The sequence below is a fragment of the Hoplias malabaricus genome, chromosome 4 (genome assembly GCF_029633855.1).
Source record: "Hoplias malabaricus isolate fHopMal1 chromosome 4, fHopMal1.hap1, whole genome shotgun sequence".
Lineage (NCBI taxonomy): Eukaryota > Metazoa > Chordata > Actinopteri > Characiformes > Erythrinidae > Hoplias > Hoplias malabaricus.
In genome coordinates, this window is record NC_089803.1 from 19,268,031 (window position 1) to 19,286,146 (window position 18,116).

Below are 18,116 nucleotides of genomic sequence, written 5' to 3' on the forward strand. Positions count from 1 at the left end.
AGTAGCCTTCTACATGGTCAACCACAAGTTCCTCTTGTATACTCTCTCCAGCCTCTGAATCGTTGTCTCTGCACACAAGTTGCTCTAGATTTATCTGGAGAAATGGTCTTTAACCAGAATCCACATCTACTCTGTAGACTTCTCTCTGGTGTCCCTCAGGGCTCAGTCCTGGGGCCCCTTCTCTTTTTACTCTTACTCCCTTGATGATCTAATATCGTCTCATGGTATCTATTGCTGTCCTACAAAGACACCTCACTTATTTTTTCCTTCCCATCCTCTGTCACTCAGGTTTCCAATTGCATTTCAGAGTGCACAGGTGACATCGCTTCATAGATAATGGCCCAACACTTGATGCTGAATCCCAGCAAGACAGAACGATTGCACATCCCCAGAAATATAGGTCCTCACCATGATCTTCTCATCTCCTTTGAGAAAACCCAGGTCACTTTTTATAACAGGTTTCTTCACTACACCAAAGGAAGGGTTAAAATCCTTCTCGTCAGGTGCTTGTTTGGTCCCTTGTCAGATGAACATACACTCTACTTAAGCCAAACGCATTGAACCCCCTGGAAATCAAAATGTATGGATGCGCAAGTGCCTTTAAATAAAATGGTGTAGTACTGGTATAAAATTCCCAATTGAAATTCATATGTACTTTATGTTGAGAGTAGTTTGTAAACAAAGCAATGTATATTTGTGTTCCTTTCCATTTACACGAATGAACAAATGAATGAATCAAAGAAAGAAGAGAAAATAACTCAGTAAAGTACTTCAGTCACATGCACATTCTCTGGATTCTCTGTGTTAGGTATCTGTCATTGTTGTGTAGAGGGAACACACATTAGGGACAGAATAATAACACACAACATCCATTAAATAAACACAGTCCGTGCAACCCTTACAAACACCTGTAGTGCACTTAAAGTGTCTCACTGCCCTCTGCATGTCAGCACTTGTTTTAAAAATAATAATAATAATAATAATAAGGAAAAGTTAAAGTCACTTTAAACATTTATTAGTTTCCCTTTGTTAATAACAATAGTAATAATAATAATAATAATAAAAAACATAGTTCATCTACATTTAGCCCTGATTTGAGGCTGATACAAATAGCACAGTATAAAATACAAGTAAAACATTTCATAATCATACTTTTTAACAGTGTTACCCTGAAATTGCACCATAAATGTCACTATATAGTCCTTAGCCTGTGTAGATTGTGCACAATCTTGTTAACGGTAGCACACAGTACTCTGTATATCCTTGACACATTTGATGCACTTCTCAGACAGTTTTGTGTATTTTAAAGTAAACCTGTTTAGCCCTTTAGAAAAATACTGTTTGTATACAGTACAAAGCAGTGATACATAGAATTGACTTGAATCAAATTTGCACATCATATTTAATAAAGGAACTGTTGACAGAACTCAAAATATCCAATAAAACATCCTGGAGTTGCCTCAACAGTTGTTTTTGTAGTCGTCCTTATTCAAATTTATTTGACCAACTTAGATGATGGTTTAATAGTTTTATAGTATTTATAGATTTTAAAACTATATTTTTATGTATATTTTAAAAGTCAGAACCTAGTAATTAAATACTTGTTAACATTTTTTTAACAGAAATAACAACTGTAACACAGCTTCTGTGGAAATCACATCTCTCCACACAGCAGAAGTAGGGTTCAGTTCCCTGCACAGGCATCACACCATGTGGTAACAATAATCACCCCTGGGAAAGATTTTGTATGCAGCTTTAGTGTAATTAGAGTGGAAATTATGCTGAATAAGATCTACCACATGCCATAACGTAGCAGGAGACTTATTTTTGGCCAAATATTGGATGAATAATATGTGCATTTCTTAAAAAAATGGACTTTAATAAGAATTACTACACCATTTTTTCTGTTTCTGTTTTACAGGGTGTTTCCAAGCAAATTATATTTGTTACATTCACACAAAGGTTATTCAAAGTAAATGAAGCAAAGAACCAAATCTGAATCAAGAAAATTAACTGTATTACTTCTTAGTGTTGTGAAGTTAAGTCTTGTCCATCTCCCTGTATGAGGTATGTAGTGTATCTCCGATCACACAGTGGGTTGCAGCCTGTGTGTTTTCTTCCCTTTCAGGCTTTCTCCAGAACATGAAGGTGTACAGCAGCCACAGCACCTGGAGAAGAACATTTGGCTGTATGTAACAAACAAGCCGTATTACATTACATCGGAGGCAGGAGTATGGCTCAGAGGCTTTGTAGAGCTTTGTTCAGCCGCAGACGAGAAGACAGATGTGTTTCTGGGTTATTCCCTCAATCTACTCTTCCAAAAAGCTGGGGAATCTTTGTAACCCAATGCACCCCCACAGAGACCGTATGAGTGAAACTCCAGGAGAGATTTTATTAATGATTTTTTTTTTCATGCCATAAAAGATTATGCAGAGGTCAATCAAATTGGACCTTTTTAAGAATGAAACAAAAAAAAAAAAAAAGAAATAATGACCTTGTAGTGAATTGTAGGCTAACTGCATAAGTGAGTGTGTAAGTGTATCTACGTTAGTGAGATGGTTGGCACTAAATACAGGGCAATTCAGGGGCTGTTTCTCTCTGCCAGAGATAATATAACTGGTATAACTTCCAACAGGACAATGACATGAAACATCATTTTTGTAAAGCGTCCTTTGGTTTGTGAACGGTGCTATATAAATTGAACTAGATATTATTTATTATTGGGCAGCACGGTGGCGCAGCAGGTAGTGTCGCAGTCACACAGCTCTAGGGACCTGGAGGTTGTAGATTTGAATCCCGCTCCGGGTGACTGTCTGTGAGGAGTGTGGTGTGTTCTCCCTGTGTCTGCGTGGGTTTCCTCCGGGTGACTGTCTCTGAGGAGTGTGGTGTGTTCTCCCTGTGTCTGCGTGGGTTTCCTCTGGGTGACTGTCTCTGAGGAGTGTGGTGTGTTCTCCCTGTGTCTGCGTGGGTTTCCTCCGGGTGACTGTCTCTGAGGAGTGTGGTGTGTTCTCCCTGTGTCTGCGTGGGTTTCCTCTGGGTGACTGTCTGTGAGGAGTGTGGTGTTCTCCCTGTGTCTGCGTGGGTTTCCTCCGGGTGACTGTCTCTGAGGAGTGTGGTGTGTTCTCCCTGTGTCTGCGTGGGTTTCCTCCGGGTGACTGTCTGTGAGGAGTGTGGTGTGTTCTCCCTGTGTCTGCGTGGGTTTCCTCCGGGTGACTGTCTGTGAGGAGTGTGGTGTGTTCTCCCTGTGTCTGCGTGGGTTTCCTCCGGGTGACTGTCTGTGAGGAGTGTGGTGTGTTCTCCCTGTGTCTGCGTGGGTTTCCTCCGGGTGACTGTCTGTGAGGAGTGTGGTGTGTTCTCCCTGTGTCTGCGTGGGTTTCCTCCGGGTGACTGTCTGTGAGGAGTGTGGTTTGTTCTCCCTGTGTTTCCGTGGGTTTCCTCCGGGTGACTGTCTGTGAGGAGTGTGGTGTGTTCTCCCTGTGTCTGCGTGGGTTTCCTCCGGGTGACTGTCTGTGAGGAGTGTGGTGTGTTCTCCCTGTGTCTGCATGGGTTTCCTCCGGGTGACTGTCTGTGAGGAGTTTGGTGTGTTCTCCCTGTGTCTACGTGGGTTTCCTCCGGGTGACTGTCTGTGAGGAGTGTGGTGTGTTCTCCCTGTGTCTGTGTGGGTTTCCTCCGGGTGCTCCGGTTTCCACCCACAGTCCAAAAACACACGTTGGTAGGTTGATTGGCGACTCAAAAAAAAAGTGACCGTGAGTGTGTGAGTGAATGTGTGTGTTTTGCCCTGAGAAGGACTGGCGCCCCCTCCAGGTTGTTGATTCATTTAGCAAGTCTAGCAGAATTTACATCTGGCAGGAGCCTAGGTACATTTCTCTTTGAGATGAAGGTAATAATTTTGTCTGGAAAAAGCTGTGAACTTTGCCTGAGGGAGAAGTTAAACACAAAGGATGTGTGTGCTTGTGCAAAACAGCATAAACAGGGACATACCAGTTAAGAGTCTGTACTTGTGAAAGGTCCTCAGGCAAGGGAGTGCCTCGAGTTTCTGGCATCAGGACACTCAGCAGTCCAGCTAACACGGTCAGAGCTCCCATCACAATGTAGGGCAGAATCCGATCATAATGCCCTGTAGAGCAGCACACATTTACTCTAGCAGCTGCAAACTGTAAACACTCCAGACACAGCTAACATGTGAACCATAATCTTAGTCAAATCACCTATCTTATTCAAAATACGTACACATCCTGTGCAGCAAACAGAAATCTGCACTGTGTAGTGTTTCGAGTTTTGAAGATCTCTCTGGTGGAGATGTGTAATTGCACCATTAGTAAATAACATTCTAATGATGGCAAGCATGTTGATTCCAAGAGTTTTCCAAAGACAGCTCAGTGAAGGAAGTATTTTCTCAGAATGTTAGTTAATTAACTATTTTTTGATGCCGAGTTTGTATTTCAGAGCTCTCTATTGCTGCATGAATTATGAATTACACACTGGTCTAATCTGGATTACGCTTGTCTGGTGCTGGTTTTGCTGGTGACTAGTAATAACTCTATGGTGTTTATGGTGGAGTAAAGTAAAGTACACATTATTTAAGGCCTGTAGTTTCCTCAAAACCACTTGTTATTTGACTATTGAGTATTTTCAGTGTGTGACCACTGAGTCTCAGTCAGAAGATAGTATGAAAACTGTGATCCTTTCTGATCAAGCCAAGAAGTCTCAAATTCCCACTAAGTCCTACTGTCACACTAAAACACACACCCCCAAATTAATGTCAGGGGAGCTGAAACTCATAGCTTCAGTGCTGCTAGCTATAAGTCGGTAGCTATAAATCAGGGATTTCTCCATTTCCAAATAGGATCATAAACACCAGTCGTGGTCTAGAGTTAACTGTTGAAAAGCTGATTTAATGCATATATTATTTAATTCCACACGGAATAGAAGTGATCTTTCAGCATTACTTAGTTACACAGTCCGAGTGATCCCTCAGTGAAAGCCCCTGTCAGGCTAAAGCCAGGCTTAATCTGATAATTGGCAGGTTTTAAACTTTGCTTGTGCAGGTGTTCTAGTGTCATATAAAGATCTGTTTGAAACTCAAAGTTACTACTTAAAAGGATCTGCGTGTCCTTTTGCTTCAACTGAATGATTAGCTGAGCCACATTATACGAATATTTGCTCACGGGGACTTGTTTTTTGATGATTTTTCTTTGTAAATGATGTAAATGTGTAGTTTTAAAGACCTGGGCTTTGAATAATAGTGCAATTATGTTTTAAAAATGTATAATGAATAATAATACAATATTTATTATTATTGTAAAGCTTACTACTACTATTACTATTACTACTTCTATTACTACTACTACTACTAATAATAATAATGTTGCGATATATTGCAGTTGTTAAAAACAAAATTATAAAATAAATTGATCACATTTATTGCAGTTTTATAACGAATTATATTTCACAACTACACTACTATGAATGTTATTATACTGCAAACCCCTTTTCCGGAAAAACTGGAACATTGAAATCTGGAATTTAATATTTCGGTCTTTATTTAACAATTTGACAAAAAGACTCAAAATAAACCTGAGTAAATATAAACAAACTTATAAAACTGATGCTTGCAACACTCTCAAAAATAGCTTGGACTGTTGTTTGATGTTCCACATGCATCTCTTCAAAATACCAACAATAATATCCACATTAACAGCTCATCTATACACCATAGGCACTGATGCACCCCCATGCCATCACAGGTCCTGGTTTGGCACCTTTTTTGTACTACATAGATGGTTTTTTTTAAACTTTCATACGTAGAATCCCAAAACCAAGCTGAAATGTGAGCACGTCTGAACACTGTCTTTCGGATTATCTCAGATGACTTCAGGCCCCTTTAAACAAGGGATTCCTCTTTGTGTAATACAGTTTCAGGCTATGTTCATAACAGTAGTCCGACAGTTTCTCAAACAGTACCTGAGGACTCCATGTTCATGCCATTAATACAACAATCTGCTTTTTTAGGCTTTTCTTTAGTGGAGTGGTTTGTTTTAATCACAGTGTTGTGCAAGTTAATGAGATTCAGAGAGACACATGCTTTATACATAATTCAGACTTTAGACATAATCCGCCAATCGATTTTTACAATATATTTCGTATTTATGTTTAGAACCTCCTCCCACATGTAAATAAACAGAGTAAAGTGTGTGGAACTGATGTGCAATTACTCACCGAGGTAAGGAAAGAAAGGGGCAATAGTGCTGCCAGCTTTAGAGCACATAGAGCAGACCCCCATGCCCATGCCCCGCACAACTGTGGGGAACTGCTCCACTGCTGAGATGTAGAGAACCGAGAATGCTGCTGTAACTCCCAGCTTAGCCCCCATCGCCAGAGCCACACTCCACGCACTGTACTCTACAGGTCAGAGGACACACACCACTGCTTCAGAAACAAAGCCAACCGACATAGAGTTACAGCAAGACCATAACTTTATTACTAAGGAGAAATCTGAACAACCAACAAGACCTAGTAGACTATCACTACTAATAAACAATACTGAGTGTGTTGGTGTGTGAGTGTGTTTGGGATTACTAGGACAGAGAGACGGGGAAAATGCAATCAGTTTTAAAGGCTGACATTTGCAGGTGTGATAGAAAACTCTTAAAAGGCAGAGTGGACACGTCAGGTATGGAAAATGTCCATATTGTATACTGAATATATTTTCAGTTTTTCTGATGCTGTCAAATGAATACATTTCTTGATGCGCTGTTTGGACCCTGATTTCTGAGGGATCCTGTATATTGAATGTATGGAATGTTAGTTTAAACACAACTTCAGACTGATTTGAATGGTCACCTGAAGGGACTGCATGGATGAGCAGCAGGACGAGGCCAGCAGTCAGAAGTGGGCCAGTGATGAGTGCTCTTCTGGGCATCAGTTTGAGCAGAAGCCAGGCCATCACATAGGCCACAAGCTCCATCAGAGCAGAGAGCAGACAGTTCAGATAAGGGTCTCCATTCATGTTTGGAGTGCTCAGAGACAGGCCGAAGTAAGTGATCGTGATGATGAACCTGAAAACAGTAACTATAATTAGTTGTAGCACTGTTATTGTTTCACCAATTTCAACCATGTTACTATTATACAATCTAAAGTCGACACGTAATGAATGAATGAATATAAAGTAGATCAGATTCGCTCTGTATGCAGAGATTTGAAGGTGATATCAGTCATTTTCTCCCAATGTTTTTTCTTCAGCATATAGAACAGCTCTTACACTGACACCTAGAGGTCTAGATGTGTCAAAGTTTCTGTACTACATTTTACATATGGCTGCGCACATGAGGGGGCCCACTCTATTGAGCATGAAGTGGCTCATTAAAAAAATACCTTTGTTTTATGTGAGTTGAACCTTCAAGAAAAAAAGTAAATAATGTATAAATATAATTATAAACACCGATTGCTAGCATATTGCTTTTAAAAAAGTCTGTCAGGTGGAACTAAACCCTGGGAAGGATTTTCCATTACTGGACTGGTTTACCCACCTTTATATATTTGTATTGTTATGACTTGAATTTGAATTAAATGTTAACGAGTTAAATGTATAACATCTTGTTTTGTAAAAGCAAATTGTTGAAGCCACATTAATACTGTATAAAATAGTATGAAGTGTTAGGTGCCGTTTTGTGTTCTGTTCTGTTTTTGTTCATTGTTTGTGCTCACCGTGTCATGTGACTGTTTCCCCCTGTCTTGTGTCTGCTTCCGGATTGTTCCCTGGCCATGTCATACCCAGGTGTTTCTTGTTGGTGTTGTCTTTATATAGTGTTCTTGGTTGTGGGTAATTGTACGCCTGTTTGGTTGGTGTTCAAGGTCCTTAGCATTGTTCTATGTTTAGCCTTGGTCTATGTTTAATGATCTGTGTTTAGTCCTTGTTTTATGTTTCGATTTCTTGTTTAGTGTTAAGCCTTGTTTAATGTTTAATGTTTAGCTGTGTTTATTGTTTAGCTTTGTTTAGTGTTTAGTGTTTAGCTGTGTTTAGTGTTAAGCCTTGTTTAATGTTTATTGTTTAGCTTTGTTTATTGTTTAGCTTTGTTTAGTGTTTAGTGTTTAGCTGTGTTTAGTGTTAAGCCTTGTTTAATGTTTATTGTTTAGCTTTGTTTAGTGTTTAGCTTTGTTTAATGTTTAGCTGTGTTTAGTGTTTAGCTTTGTTTAATGTTTAGTGTTTAGCTTTGTTTAATGTTTAGTGTTTAGCTTTGTTTAATGTTTAGTGTTTAGCTTTATTTAATGTTTAGTGTTTAGCTTTATTTAATGTTTAGTGTTTAGCTTTGTTTAATGTTTAGTGTTTAGCTTTGTTTAGTGTTTAGCATTTAGCCCCTTAGTTCTGTATAGTCCTTGTTTAGTGTTTATCCCTGTTTATAGTTTAGCCCTTGTGTTTAGTGTCCTTTAAGTTATATTAATAAAGCCTCCTGCATCTACCTCCATCCCTGACCACTCCTATACACCCCCCCCCCCCCAGCGATTATTACATGAAGCTGAGTTTACCATACAACACTGTTGAGCAGAGTAATGTTCCTCATCTTTGTGGTCCTGATTAGGTCCATGAATGTATAAGAGACTTCAGAGCTTTTGGCCTGAGTTTTCTGGCATTATACAAACACACACACACACACACAATGTAAATTCAGATACAGATAGTTTAGAAATAAAATCTGACTCACATTTGCCCCAAAAGACATCCGTCATCACAATATCAGTGTAACATCCAGCCCTGCCCTGTCCATGTGCTTCTGATCTGGTTTTGGTTGTTTTCCTACACTGCGTATCCTAGTCCTAGGGTATTTCTTGTGTTTTTATCCCCACTTTATTACAGTTTTTAGCCTAGCCGTGTTGCTTGTTTTCCTGTCCTTTCTGTTAGCTTTATAATGGATTTCACTAAATCCCACCACTCAGGCTGGCATTGGGCCTCAGTCAGGTGTGGTCAGTAAATGTTTAATATCATACTGTGGCATGTTAACATGAGAATATGAAGACCAGTGCATTTCAGTTCTCTCACAAACATTCTCATCTGTGTTTGGTGAAAACAAAGGAACATCCTCATAATAACAGGCTGTACGTTTACAGGAGTAGTACACAAACTCATCTTTACCTCAGGGATCAGTAGGTCTGAGTCCTTGAAAATGACCTCAGGCGGAGTGATGCCATTTTTTTTGGCCGCTGCCTTAATGATGTCCTCGGCTTCCTTGACACGGCCCTTAGCCAGAAGCCAGCGTGGGGACTCTGGAATAAACCTGAGAGAGAGAATGGGAAGTCTAGCTAGATTCTGGTTAGAATGTTTTAATTCTATTCTACCTTATCAAGAACTATATTTCTTACACTTTAAATGGATATAAATAAGTTTGGTAGGGCACTCAATCTGCTTTAAATTCAGTGCCACCTTAGAGCCAAAAATTCCAACTGGTTGGTTTTGGGCCTCATCCCTCGCATCCAGAGATTTCTCCAAATTCTCAGAAGCTTTTAAGGATATTGTGTGCCATTTTTGTGATGAAATCCCCAAGTTCTTTATTATTTATGTTGAATGTGATTTTCACTCTTTTCCTGTGCAGTCTTTCACAGAGTGGTGAACCTCTCCCCATCTTTACTTCTGAAAGACTGTGCCTCTCAGATGCTGTTTTTAATCCTGTGACTAGCCTGTTGCCCAGTGTCCATTTTTTTCTGAAAGTTTGGTAAAATGATGGTCAAATAAAAAATGAAATTGCTAAAAAAAAATAACAATAATAATCTATGTGATATTTCCCTCTACTAAATATTTCAATGTAATTTCAATGTAATTGTAATTTGAATGCAGCTTAATTTTGTGAGAAGCACTAAAGCAGTACTGAGTCTTACCACCAGAGGGGGATGTAGAGGAGTCCAGGCAAAGCGAGGACAGCCAGAAGAAGCCTCCAACTCCTCACCAAATAAGCACAGAGGGGCAGGAGAGCATAACCCAAGGCGTAAAACACACACGTGCCCAGCACTGAGTAAACCACACGTAGTTCCCTCCCCAGCAGCTCACAGCCTGAGAGAAAAATAGGAAATATCAAGCACATAGACAAAGAAAATATGACCAACCATGGCTCTTTTAAAAGGTCTAACTGACCCTTTGGACTAAATGCCCAAATTCTTAGGTCTTAAACTTTAATTTTCAGATATCAGTGTGGAACATTATAACCTTGCACACCAAGTTCATATTCCTCAGGCAAATTACCATCCAGGCGATTGAAGAGTAGTTATTTAAGAAGCATTGAGTTTTTGAATGACAGCAAATTAGAAAATAATGTTTGCAGTGCCCTATCTTTTATGTATAATTATATAAAATATAATTACATAATTACTTTATGTAAATGACTGAATGGCTTTATATTTTTTATGAAGTGTAAACATGTTTCCATAGAAGAACTGAACCGTTTTTAAGGGTGCAGCTAATGCATCGTAGTGCCCTTCTAAAGTCCAGTGGAGAACATTTGTGTGTGTTGGCTCTACTTGCCCAGGACAAAGGCTGCCATGTAGTTGGAGATCTGCCCAATGCCAGTGAAGAAGAAAAACACACAGAACATCTCCCAGCTAACAGAGGCCACCTGGACCAGACTGGACAGGGTCTGGACAGCCATAGTGCCAAACAGAACCACCTTTCGCCCAAATCTGCATGGACATGAAAACAGTGATTAAAGAGTGACTGGGGTCCCACCTTTTCCTCACTCCCTTTGGCTTTCTCTCATCAGAACTAAGACATTCGCTTTTGAATTCTCTTTTGTTTGATCTGTGTCATGATGACCATTTTTCAAGGCCTTGGAGATGGTTCTGTAGATCAGTATCTGTTTATCAATGAACTGAGATGTTCTGCTGAAGGCTGTTATCAGGAAACAAAACTATTTTTATTTCAGCTATCCCTCCTTTCTGTGATTTTAAAAAACGTAAAGACTCTTTGACGTATTGAAGCTGATTGCTCCTGGAGATGGCCGCAGTGACATCACATAATGTTGGAGCAGACAGAGTGAAGATCTTCACGGTCATCTGACTTGACAAGAGTGTAGACCCAGCTCACACAGCCGTACTGATAGGCCACATAATGTTTTAGTTTAATGTTTAGTTTTAATTTTTGCTTTAAAGGGGAATCATAATTTTGATCCACATGTGATTTGTATGAAAGAGTAATTGTTTGGGGAAAGTGAGACCGAGGACAGAGGGTCTGCACCTGGTATGGGATTTTACATAAACTTTGGTTCCTGGTCATCTTTTCTCCTGCAATTTTATAGTCATTAAATATGACTGAGCATTAGAATTAATGTACATATTTCTTTAGTGTATGTATGTTTATGTTGATGTTGTGTCATATGATAAATATCTGTCTTGTGATAACTGGTATACGCTCTGCATAAGTACAAGGGTTTAATTAATGTGCTACTCCATGCTAATGCATGTGTTATGTAATCGTTATGAAGGCAGCCTTTAAGCACAATGGTGGTATCATAAGATTATAAAAATATCACAGAGGTTACAGAGCAAAAAATAGCAGTGTTGAAACCTTTCCTCGTTTCCTGTAGTTTCCACTAAAGGTGATACATGAGAGACATTTGGAGAAGACAGAGAATTATGTCCGTGTTAAAGTTTGACATTTCTGTGCTGATTTATACCGATATTACTGATATAAATATACAACTTACTACACATTCATTAGGTACATTAGCTACAGAATTCCAGTAAAACATTCATTCATTCATTCATTTGTTGTCTGTAAGCGCTTATCCAATTCAGGGTCGCAGTGAGTCCGAAGCCTACCCGGAATCACTGGGCGCAAGGCGGGAATACACCCTGGAGGGGGCGCTAGTTCTTCACAGGGGGACACACACTCTGACACCTGCGGACACTTTTGAGTCGCCAATCCACCTACCAACATGTGTTTTTGGACCGTGGGAGGAAACCCACGCAGACACAGGGAGAACACACCAAACTCCTCACAGAGAGTCACCCGGAGCGGGAGTTATACCCACAACCTCTAGGACCCTGGAGTTGTGTGACTGTGACACTACCTGCTGCGCCACCGTGCCGCCCAGTAAAACATGCCATGAATCAAACTGATTTGGTCGCCATGTTATGTCCTGCAATTAGCAGCAGGAAGCACATGAACAGGTTGAGCTTGTTCTTATGCTATAATAAACTTGGGTTTCTGCCAATTCTCTCTCATTCTTTTTTAACCCCGTACCTGTCGGATAGTTCTCCTGAAATGAAAGATCCACTCAGCACACCCAGGAAGAAGATGGACAGACTGAAGGGCACTTTCCAATCATCTTCGCACACAAGGTCCCACTGTGAAAAACACACACACACACACACACATTGTATGGTGAGCTTAGTTTCGCGCAGCTGCTTCAAAGCATCACATTTCTTAATTGCCCTTTCATGGAGATTATAAAAGATGAGTGTGTCATAAAATGTGTTCGAAAGCTGTCACACATGGCTCCGTGTGATCCCATGGGCTAATGTCTAGACCATTTTTTACATTCATACACAGGTCTAGCTGCACACACAGTTTGCATAAATTCCTGAGAAAAGCAGGAAATGATATGGGATGAACTTTCACAATGCACAAAGCTAAACATTGACCAGTAGGGAATAAAACAGGCTTTGGAGCAGCAGAGCAGTGTTCTCTGGAATGATGGAGCAGAATCCATTAACTTAAGATGAGTTAGAGGGTTGCTTTTAATTTGTATCTAATCATAAAACATCACTCATCTGCCACTGATGCTCTGAAGGCTGGGGCCTTTAAAAAAAAATGGACCCTATTTCTGTAGCGAGGGAGGCCGATTTCTAATAAATACAATTATATACTGGATACATTAAGAAGAGCAAAACACACACACAGTGGGGTGTTTCCGGATGTTATCTGTAGCTTGAAAAACTAGCTATGCTTATAGTGAAGGGCTGTCCTAGATAAAATGCCAGCTGTTTTCCTGTACAAAAGGTTTCCACGCAGCCTTGAGCAGCAAAAACAGAACCTAAGTGACAGCCTTTTAAATCCTTTTGAACCCTGTGCACAAACAGGTGTACAGTTCTGCTCCACCGCAAGCCACAGCATGCCCAACCCATGTGCCTGCCAGAGGAGTGTCAGTGTACTGCATACTCCTGATAACAGGGTTTAAATGGGGACGCTGGACACGAATCAAACAGACTTCAGGGCACATATTAATTATGCTGGCCGCGAATGAAAGGACATGGAGGAGCTGGATCTTAGCAGACATTAGGCTAGAATATATCTGTAACATGTTCATTTGTAAATACTCTGTGTTCCTATCTTGCTTGTTTAGGTTGTTACATGTCATACGTGCGTGATCCTTCATGACATATAAATGATTCTGACTCCAGATGTGGGCTAGAATCAACCGAATATTGGGCTAAATTTAAACAGACATTGGGCTACAATCATCAAAACACTTGGCTAGATTTGAACAATTATTCGGTTGGAGACAACCAAGTATCAGACAAGATTTAAACAGACATTGGGCAAAACCTCCCAGACAGGTTCTGTCACGAGAAATGTTGTTTGCTCTAATGAAACTCAACAATCTCGTCCATGGTAACTGATGGTAGGATACATACGGTATGTGGGAGATGTAGCTTAAACTTGAAACTGCTGAAGGACTCCTTTCAGAGTTAAAATTGAATAGAATTAAGTTATAAGTCATCTGGATAAAGAAGCCAGACATAAAAGTGCTTTATGTTGGCGGCATATTGACCCTGACTTTTGACTCTGTTTGTATGGTTGACTAGCATATATTATTATAATGTCGATTAATGCTCAGTTCTCAGCTTGGGCAGGAATACCAGTGGCAGTAATATGTCTTACACAGTGGTGGACAAAGTACACAAACCATGTACTTGAGCTAAAGTACTGATACTCAATGTCCACTCGAGTAACAGTACAATTCTAATCATACACAGGATACTGTTGTTTAAATCCTACACCTCGACTCTAAGGTTGCTGTTTATGATCTGATTAACAGCCAACTACATCTACAGCTACAACATTTAAATGAAATAACATCCTACGCATACCCACTAAGGTTGCTGTGGCCATTTATGATCCAATTAGCAGCCAGCTATCGTTAACAACTACGGTTACTCACTGAGCACTTCACGAAACAGACAATGATTATTTTAAACAGCCATGATTAAAATATCAACTGTCACATACAGTTGATATAACGTTATATAAGTTGATATAAAGGTGTTTCCCCTCCAAACCAACAGAGGTTGCTGTCTCCTGAGTATTAAGCCCAAATTAGGATTCTGAGTCAAACCTACATAGGGCACATATCGAACCGAACCCTATGCCGTAACCTGACTCGCACCTCTCCAGAAATATAACTAACTATACATGGCATTGGCACAGACCGCAGCGTCTGATTAGTCCGCAGTCAAATGAACATAAATCACCTTGTACCGAGGAAGTCCAAAATTATGAACTCCTCTATACTACAGAGACTGCAGACACCTGAGATTGCTTTGGATGCCACAGTATTAATAAAAAGGTTAAAAATAAATATATATATATAAATTATTTTATATAAATAAAATAAAACTCGCAACAAGGAGCAGGAACACACAAGAGAAATGTTCCAACCTTCCCCCAAAAGTACAGTTTCTGCAGTTCTGAGCCAAGATTAGGATTGATAGAGGCTGTGTTCCCCCTGTTACAGCTCAGTGAAGCATCATACAAGCTGTAATACTAAGGTAAAAATATGACTTGAGTTCCTTTAAACTCTCTGTTTTGTCTTCATAGTTGCAAAGTAGGCCCTATTTCTGTAATCCTGAGCCATCAGTTTCTTAAATACATTTTTAGTTTTTCTGACTTTTTGCCAGGTATTTTGTTTTGTTTTTTGGATTTGCCTTTTGGACTAGTAATTTTCAGGTTTTGGGATATTTCTGGACCTCACTTCAAGTATAGTGTTAATTTACACTGTAAATCATTAAACACTGTTAAATAAACCTGCAACTGATTGTTTACGGACCTTTACAGATCCGTAACCATGTAATACAAATTAATATTAGTCACTGCTGACTCAAACTAAACCATACAAATAATTTTGATAATTTGTAGCGATTCTAGGAAGAGAAACAACTGATTATTTACAATCTCAAATATGCACAACTGTTAAAATAATTACTTGGTTATCCATTATATTTCTCATAGCTGTTGGTATAAGGTTGTTTTCCAGAATAAAAGTCTTTGTTTGAGGAGATTATAAATGAGTTATGTCCTGTACAGGTCAGTAATCTGAGTGGTCCGGTGGTGGACCAGCAGTGGTCTACAGTCAGTGGTGTGCCAAACTTTTTCACCTCAGTGGACCGATATATGCTCGCTATGCTCTGGGATGTAACGGTTTTACCCACAAAAAGACGGCGGTTATATCGGTTGTCCGTTGAGAAAACACGGTAAAACTAGCCGCACGTCAGATTTTCGCGCGCAGATAGTAGTGACAGAGCGGTAATACTCAATGCGCGTGAAGACCTAAAAGCAAACCCTTCATTTAAAGAAAAAGTAACCACATTTAGGCGGTTTATAAAACTGTCACTCCTAATAAATACTTCATAAATCCAACAGATATCAGTTCGGTGTTTAACAAACTACGTACATGTGAAGAATGATGTGATACTGTATTGTTTTTTTTAAGTAAAAGGCAAATCCCCTAACTGTCCATTGTTTTGAATGAGGAGTCAAGTTTACTCCTTCATAAAACGGTCATTTTCAATAAGGAGTCCATACAACCATCAGATACCAGTGTTTACCATACTATGAACTTACTCAAAAACTATACTGTGAAATCACTTCATATTTCATAGGTATATAGTGTGGTAAACACTGAACTGAAGATCTGTTGGATTTATGAAGTAGTTGGTCTGATTTTTTATCAGAAATGATCATATAAACCGCGAAATGAAGGGCTTTCTTTCAGCTCATTGAGTTTTACCGCTCAGTAGTAGTACCTGCGCACGAAAATCTGCCCTACAGTGTTGGGAAGACTTCAGTGAAGAACAGAAACACGAAAAAAAAAAAACTACTTAAGTACAGTGGCGAATTACATGCTCTTCGTTGATGTCCACCACTGGTCTTACCTCGGTGACTACAGTTGAGTCGTAGCGCTCGGTGCTGTACACCCAGCCGTCTGTACACACCCTGGTGTCATTGCTGCCGCCGGTGGTGGTATTAATTAGAAGCTGATCCTGAAAACAGCTGCTTTCTTTGTGGTCATCTGTCAGGCTGAAGTTGGCACTGGTGAGGTTCAGGTGAGATGTCTTGCAGCGGTATCTCGGCGTGTCTGCCAGGAACACCATGGCCATGCCTGTGTAGCCATTGGGCACGGTGCTGAGGCTGAGGAGGATGAAGATACTCAGCTGGAATGGGCCCCATTCACCCAGGAAAGAGGTCGCCTCATCATAGTCCGGAGAGGTCATCCTGCAGAGGGAGGAGGTCCTGGTTGGAGGGCGGGGGGCAGATTCCAGACAAGTCACTGGGGGAGAGAGAGAGAGTCGGTATTGAGTCTGGATGGCTGTTGTGTTGCGCTGAGCGCCATCCTGAGACAGGGCAATACCAACCAGTTTCTCCTCTGCATTCTGCTCTTAAAAATATGCTGAGCAATGGAGGAGGGGCAAATGAGGGCAAGCGGAGGGTGTGTCCTCAGCTTTCTCAACTGAAAGAGAGAGAGAGAGAGAGAGAAAGAAAGTTCTGTTAACACACTGTTAATAGAAAACCCCTGGTGTCTCAGGCGACTGACATAATTCAGTGTAAACACCTTTCTTTAGTGTGGCACAACATAGATTTACTGAGTCAGCCCTGGGGCTGTTTTTAGAAAGAAGGACTTCCCAACAGGATTCAGGCCAAAGGTGAGGACTGGTCCAAAGAAAGAACAGTAAGAGATGTTTCTGTTGGGCAGTTCCCTGTCTGGGCTTGAGACATTCAACACTGATCCATTCTGCTGTGTGCAATACGGTCCTGAGAAACACACTGATGGTACTAGTTAGGTTCTCATGCGTAGTACATACAAACGTTTCAGCCTCTCACTCTCTCCACTGTATTTATCGGAAATGATAATGTACACAAATTTCACTAATTATCTTTTCACAAACATGGAGGTGGAGGTTGTGGGTTCGATTCCCGCTCCGGGTGACTGTCTGTGAAGAGTTGGTGTGTTCTCCCTGTGTCTGCGTGGGTTTCCTCCAGGTGCTCCGGTTTCCTCCCACAGTCCAAAAACACACGTTGGTAGGTGAATTGGCGACTCAAAAGTGTCCGTAGGTGTGAGTGTGTGTGTTGCCCTGTGAAGGACTGGACCCCCTCCAGGGTGTATTCCCGCCTTGCGCCCAATGATTCCAGGTAGGCTCTGGACCCCCCGCGACCCTGAACTGGATAAGGGTTACAGTTAATGAATGAATGAATGAATGAATGATTATTATTGAGTGCATGGTGGTACAACCACCAGTGCTGACATACAGGGTCTGTAACATACACTGTCTGTAAGGAGTTTAGTGTGTTCTCCCTGTGTCTGTGTGGGTTTCCTCTGGGTGCTCTAGGTTCCTCCCACAGTCCAAATACACATGGTGGTAGGTGTCATTTTTTTTGTCATTTAATGTGACCAAGAAACACGAATTTGACTGACATGCAAATGGACCAATCACAAGTCGGAAATTTTGGCATGATGTGTAGGAGGAAAAGAATTAGTTCTCCACATTTAACCCAATCCATGCAGTGAAACACACGTTTCCACACCCACAAGACGGCAACCTACAGTTCCCTACCCACCAGGCCACGGCTGTGCCCCAGATAACTAATCAGAACGCAACGGGCAGAATCCTGACAGTGAATCCAGGTTAACACACCGAAAGTATCAGATTCTCCGTCACCTTGTGAGCAGGGCTGTCTGTGTCTGGGACTACAGAGCGTATAACAACGCCAGGTTCCATGCCAGACTGCTAATGTACCTGGCTGTCCATTTTAAAAACCCATCCTGGAACCTGGATCCAAGGTCTGGCTTTGGAGAGACCTCCGGCGTGTAGTGTAAACTTTGGGGACTATATAATACACAGTATGCTATGTTCTC

At 40.7% G+C, this 18,116-nt stretch overlaps 1 protein-coding gene across 1 annotated transcript; it reads right to left on the reverse strand.

Moving 5' to 3' along the window:
- Positions 1-1,005: 1,005 nt before the first annotated feature.
- On the reverse strand, positions 1,006-16,607 carry LOC136694768 (solute carrier family 22 member 4-like). The gene is made up of 10 exons (XM_066668562.1): positions 16,138-16,607; positions 12,227-12,330; positions 10,511-10,665; positions 9,871-10,042; positions 9,131-9,272; positions 8,527-8,624; positions 6,844-7,058; positions 6,220-6,402; positions 3,982-4,117; positions 1,006-2,168 (listed from the first exon to the last, which is right to left on the reverse strand). The coding sequence occupies exons 1-10, from the start codon at positions 16,474-16,476 to the stop codon at positions 2,087-2,089; spliced, it is 1,626 nt and encodes a 541-aa protein (XP_066524659.1). The 5' UTR covers positions 16,477-16,607; the 3' UTR covers positions 1,006-2,086.
- Positions 16,608-18,116: the final 1,509 nt, after the last annotated feature.

What these genes read in the sequence shown, in the direction of transcription:
- LOC136694768 (XM_066668562.1), bottom strand. Translation starts at nt 16,476, where the DNA reads ATGACCTCTCCGGACTATGATGAGGCGACCTCTTTCCTGGGTGAATGG. An exon ending in CTCTACATCCCCCTCTGGTG is followed by an intron (nt 9,273 to 9,870) that starts GTAAGACTCAGT and finishes TCTCTCTCTCAG; the next exon opens with GTTTATTCCAGAGTCCCCAC. An exon ending in CAGACCTACTGATCCCTGAG is followed by an intron (nt 8,625 to 9,130) that starts GTAAAGATGAGT and finishes GTATAATGCCAG; the next exon opens with AAAACTCAGGCCAAAAGCTC.